Consider the following 5,873-nt stretch of genomic DNA (forward strand, 5'->3'; position numbering starts at 1 on the left):
GGTAGAGGACGAGGAGAATTTTACGGTGGTGACCGGCCCCGGGCGGCCGAGTGTTACCACTGTGGGAAACCGGGACACTTCAAAAGAGAGTGTCCTGAATTTAAGAAGGAACGAGAAGGGATTTATGAAATGGAATGTGAGGTTGATTAGAGGGGTCAGGGGAGAATCGGAAAAAGGACCTACCAAGAACCCCTGGTAAATTTAAAGGTGGGTCCACAAAAGGAAGATGTTACATTTTTAGTCGACACAGGGGCAGGCAGATCCTCAATCCCAATCTATCCTACAGGAGCCAAGTACCAAACTAAAATGTTGAACATATCAGGAGTAAAGGGAGGGGTATTTAGGGCGAAACTATTTGAACCACAGGTACTACAATGGGAGGAAGAGGAGCTTTTAGCAGAGCTCCTCCACCTCCCTCATCTCCCCTATGGTCTGTTGGGGCGGGACCTGATAATCCGCTTCGGGCTCCGAATAAATGTAGGGGACGACGAAGACCTGGTGGTAACTATGTCATACCTTAGCGAGGACTGACTCACGGGTATAGACCCTAGAGTATGGACGGCCAAGGGAAACAGAGGGCGACTCTCGATTCAGCCTGTAAAAATTGATCCTAAGCCCCAGAGCCCCTCTGTCAAGATACGTCAGTATCCTATCTCCCAGGAAGGGAGACAGGCCCTGAAAGAAGTGATGAAAGATCTGATAAGTGATGGGCTGGTGGAACCATGTATGTCGAGATATAACTCTCCCATTTTGCCAGTCCGAAAGTCCGACGGCAGTTACAGAATGGTCCAAGACTTGAGAGAAATCAATAAGATTGTACAGGTACGACACCCGGTGGTGCCGAACCCATACACTATACTAGGGCGGATACTCCCAGAACATGAATGGTTCAGTGTAGTGGATTTAAAGGACGCCTTCTGGGCCTGCCCGTTGGACGAGGCCAGTAGAGACTTATTCGCCTTCGAGTGGGAGGACCCTGACACGGGCAGGAAGCAGCAATACCGCTGGACAGTGCTTCCCCAGGGGTTCACCGAATCGCCAAATTTGTTTGGTCAGATTTTAGAACAGGTATTAGAGGGACTGATCCTTTCCCCAGCCCTAAAACTCATACAGTATGTGGATGACCTCCTGTTGTCCGGACCCACAGAAGCGGAGGTCGTAGCGGGAACAAATACCCTTCTGAATTATTTGGCAGGACAGGGACTAAGGGTGAGCCAGAAGAAGCTCCAATATGCAGAAAGAGAGGTTAAGTATCTGGGACACTTGATAAGCCAGGGACAGAAGAAAATAAGTCCGGAAAGGGTGAGGGGAATAGTTGAACTGGGACTCCCGGGAACTAAGAGAGAGTTACGAATGTTTTTGGGACTCTTAGGTTATTGCCGATTATGGATAGACGACTATGCCCCCCTCACCAAGGGTCTGTACCTAAAGCTTGTAGAGGGGGCTCCTAACAAAATCCAGTGGGATGAGAAAGAGGAGGAACTAATTGAGACCCTGAAACAGAAATTGATGACCGCGCCAGTCTTGAGCTTGCCAGGTTTCAGTAAGGCATTCAGACTCTTTGTAAATGCCAAACAGGGAACCGCCCTCGGAGTTTTAACCCAAGATTGGGGGGGAAAAAGGAAGCCAGTGGCATTCTTATCAAAGATACTGGACCCAGTTTCCCGAGGCTGGCCAGAATGTGTCCAGGCGGTGGCTGCCACGGCCAAATTGGTGGAAGAAAGCAGGAAGCTGACATTTGGGGCACCCTTGACGGTCATTGCCCCCCACCAGGTTAGGACTATTTTAAATCAGAAGGGTGGGAGATGGCTGACGGACTCAAGAATCTTGAAGTATGAGGCCATTTTGCTAGATCGGGACGATCTTAAGATAGAGGTCAATTCCTGTCAGAACCCAGCTGAATTCCTCTGGAAGGGGGAAGAAGGCGAGGGACTCGAACATTGCTGTTCGGACGTAATAGATCTCCAGAGTAAGGTAAGGGAGGATCTAAGGGACTCCCCTCTTCACACTGGAAAGCGATGGTATATAGACGGATCCTCCCGGGTGGTAAACGGAAAAAGGCATCATGGATACGCGATCATTAGTGAAGCTGGCTGGAATTTGGTAGAAAGGGGGCGACTGCCTAATGTCTGGTCTGCCCAGACATGTGAATTATATGCTCTACACCGGGCTCTCAAGGGCTTAGAGGGATTGATAGGGACCATCTACACCGACTCCAAGTATGCGTTCGGGGTGGTACACACTTTTGGAAAAATTTGGAAGGAAAGGGGAATGATAAATAGTAGGGGAAAAGAATTGATACATGAGGAATTGGTTACTAAAATATTAAAAGACCTGCTGGGGCCACGGGAAATTGCTGTGGTCCATGTAAAAGGACACCAGAGAGACAATGGGATAGAGACAAAGGGGAACCAGTTGGCGGACGAACAAGCAAAATTGGCAGGGACGGAGGAGGAGATAGTGGACTGCTTGGTCTGGGTGCCCCAAGTGTCTGAAGTAACAGAAACACCAGCATTTAGCGAGAAGGAAGAAGCCGAGCTAAAATCACTTGGGGGTCAGAAAGATGAAAGAGGGAAATGGACACTACCCGATGGTCGACAACTATTAAACCGACCGATGACCAGAGACATAATTAGTCATCTCCATCGGGGAGGACATTGGGGGACACAGGCGATGTGCGATGCATTTCTGCGTCAGTACGCACATCCCGGTTTATACACTGTGGCTAAGCAAGTCACGAAAGATTGTGTAATTTGTCGGAAGATAAATAAAAAAGGACTGAGACAGAATACGAAGCAAGGAGGGAGAAGCCCAGCCTATAGGCCCTTCGAGTATATCCAAGTGGATTATACCGAACTCCCTCCCATAGGGCGCCTGAAATATCTTTTGGTAATAGTGGACCACTTGACAGGGTGGGTTGAGGCGTACCCAACCGCCATAGCATCGGCGACACAGGTTAGCAAGGTCCTTCTCGAACAAATTATCCCACGATACGGACTCCCCCGGGCCATCGATTCAGACCAGGGGAGCCAGTTTACGTCCACTGTCCTACAGAACATAGTGCGGGCAGTGGGGGTAAGCTGGGATTTCCACACCCCTTGGCATCCCCCGTCCTCGGGCAAGGTGGAGAGAATGAATCAGACTATTAAAAAACAGCTGACGAAACTCAGGACGGAGACCGGGTTGCCCTGGACCAAGTGCCTTCCCCTTGCCTTGCTGCAAATAAGAACGCAGCCACGGCGGGACTTGGGGGTGTCCCCATACGAAATAATGTTCGGTCTCCCCTTTAATGGACCAAAAGGGGAACTCCCCACATTCGAGTCCCGCGATGTATTTGTGCATAAATATGTTGAGGTCCTGGGGTCTGCTCTATCTCATTTACGCCAACAGGGACTCCTGGCACAGACACCACCTCTCGAGTTTGCGATACACACCATCAAGCCAGGGCATTGGGTCCTAATCAAGAACTGGAAACTCCGGACTTTAGAACCAATCTGGGATGGTCCCTTCTTGGTACTTCTGACCACGGAAACGGCTATCCGCACGGCTGAGAAAGGCTGGACGCATTACACTCGAGTGAAAGGACCGGTGCCAGAACCAGCAGAAGAAGTGTCTACCCCTGGCCACCACACCGCGAAGGACTGATTGGACTTGATTTTTGATATGTTAATTTGGGCAATATACGGCAATAGCGGGATGTTACTAATAATATGTTTACTCTATGGGGGCATAGGTGCTGGGCAGGCGGCCCAAGTGTACTCCCTTACTATAATCCAATCACCCCAGGCACAGGTAATTGAGATTGACCTTTGTCGAATGGTACCCTGCAAAGACGACCTCACGGGGCAGAAGGGATACCAGGGGAGGGAAATAGAATTACTTGTCTTCGATAAGAACCCAAAGTGTACTAAAAATGAACAGGGGAAAGTAGAATCTTGTCAAGTAGGGGGGTTAAATGAAGACGTTAAGTTAAGGATTCGCGAGAAAATATCACTTGTTCCATGGAAGATCTTTCCCAGAGACTGTAAGCTAAACCAATGTAACCCCCTCTACCTCACCATAAAAAAGTCAGACGACGGTGGGACGGAGGGCCTCGACGGACAAGTTCTTGGGGTCAAGATCAAGGAACACACAGGGAGGGTGGGGGTGGCCCTGTGTTGTGTGCGGGCTACAGTCAAAAATGCCGAAACCAGGAACTCCTCCGCCCCTAGCCGGGGAGTCTCGGGAGAAGTCAGGGTAGTGGAGGTAAAGGATTTAAGAGAGACCATTGAAATAGAAACGGGATTCAGGGAAGCGAACGCCTGGATAGAATGGGTCAAATATACGGTACAAAGTGTCGGAAAGGGTAACTGTTATGCGTGCACCAGTAGCCGGCCAACTCCCCAGGTGGTCCCATTCCCGCTGGGATGGGATAAAGAACCAGCTGAAATGGAGTGTATGGTGAAACTGTATCAAAACAGAGAGGCTTGGGGAGACCCCACTTGTCGCTCCTTGAGCCTGACATTTCCCCCAATCAAACTGAACAGGGCGTCTCAACCCCCCCCTTTTTCCGGAGTAACGGGGATACATCACACCTGTATCACCCGGACTGGGGATGGATTGGACAGGGAAGTGGGAAGCTTCGATAGGTGTGGAACAGTTAAGGAAGTCAGCGACACCACCGAGGGAGGAAACTACTCCCAAATCCAGGTACCTAGAGCTGATCTATGGTGGTACTGTGGGGGGAGGACTTTGAGACCCATTTTACCTCAGAAATGGAAGGGCACTTGTGCACTTATCCAATTGGCCGTACCCTTTACCCTGGCATTCGAACATCCGGGACCCCGTGGAAAAGAACGAGGGAAAAGGAGCCTCCCGGGTTCTTTTGATGAACGAATATATCTGGACGCCATAGGGGTCCCTAGGGGGGTCCCTGATGAGTACAAAGCCAGGAGCCAGATAGCAGCAGGGTTTGAATCCCTGTTCTGGTGGGTGACCATTAACAAGAACGTGGATTGGATCAACTATATCTATTATAATCAACAGAGGTTTGTTAATTATACCCGAAATGCGATAAGCGGGATAGCGGAACAATTGGACGCAACCAGCAGGATGGCCTGGGAAAACAGGCTAGCCCTGGACATGATTCTAGCAGAGAAAGGGGGGGTATGCGTCATGATAGGAACTGAATGCTGCACCTTTATCCCAAATAACACAGCTCCCGATGGGTCAATTACCCGAGCCCTCAAAGGGCTAACGACCCTAGCTAATGAACTAGCTGAGAACTCGGGTACAGACCCAGGTCTCACTAGGTGGTTGGAAGCTTGGTTCGGCAAATGGAAAGGAGTAGTAATGTCCGTCCTTGTCTCTTTCATGGTGACGGCAGGGGTATTGGCCGCCCTAGGGTGCTGTATCATCCCTTGTGTTCGGGGGTTGGCTCAGCGGCTAATCGAAACAGCCCTGACTAAGGGGGATGTCCTGAATGGAAAAGTGATAAATATGAATTTAGAGACGGAAGAGAGGATAAGCCTCTTAGACGATAAAACTCTGGATGAACAGGCCCTTGACCTGCTGGAACGCCTGGAACACCAGAAGAAAGTCAAAAATTACAAAGCATAAGAAAAACAGGGGGGATTGTAAGGGATGGTAGTGTAATTTTTGAGTCAAGCCATCTGGGGCGGAAACCATGACAGAACCGTTATTGTAACCTAAGGGGTTAAACGCTAAGACCAGCAGATGATGAAACACATAGAAAAAGAAGAAAAAAAACATGAGACTGGCAGGCGCCCGGGGTCTTCAGCATAGCTTAAAAGAGATAGGAAAACAAACTAATTTACACCATATAAAATAAATGTGTTAGCAATTTACAGGACAATGAAAAAGAGTTAGCTGAA

The 5,873-nt window shown here is 49.4% G+C and overlaps 1 protein-coding gene across 1 annotated transcript; it reads left to right on the forward strand.

The window, feature by feature from the left end:
* Window positions 1–3,816: 3,816 nt before the first annotated feature.
* On the forward strand, window positions 3,817–5,598 carry LOC145350229 (uncharacterized). The gene has a single exon (XM_080199292.1). The coding sequence runs from the start codon at window positions 3,817–3,819 to the stop codon at window positions 5,596–5,598; it is 1,782 nt and encodes a 593-aa protein (XP_080055418.1).
* The last annotated feature ends 275 nt before the right edge of the window (window positions 5,599–5,873 follow it).

The sequence above is a fragment of the Carcharhinus amblyrhynchos genome, chromosome 11, assembly GCF_965287045.1.
Source record: "Carcharhinus amblyrhynchos chromosome 11, sCarAmb.v2.hapA, whole genome shotgun sequence".
Lineage (NCBI taxonomy): Eukaryota > Metazoa > Chordata > Chondrichthyes > Carcharhiniformes > Carcharhinidae > Carcharhinus > Carcharhinus amblyrhynchos.

What these genes read in the sequence shown, in the direction of transcription:
- LOC145350229 (XM_080199292.1), top strand. Translation starts at nt 3,817, where the DNA reads ATGGTACCCTGCAAAGACGACCTCACGGGGCAGAAGGGATACCAGGGG.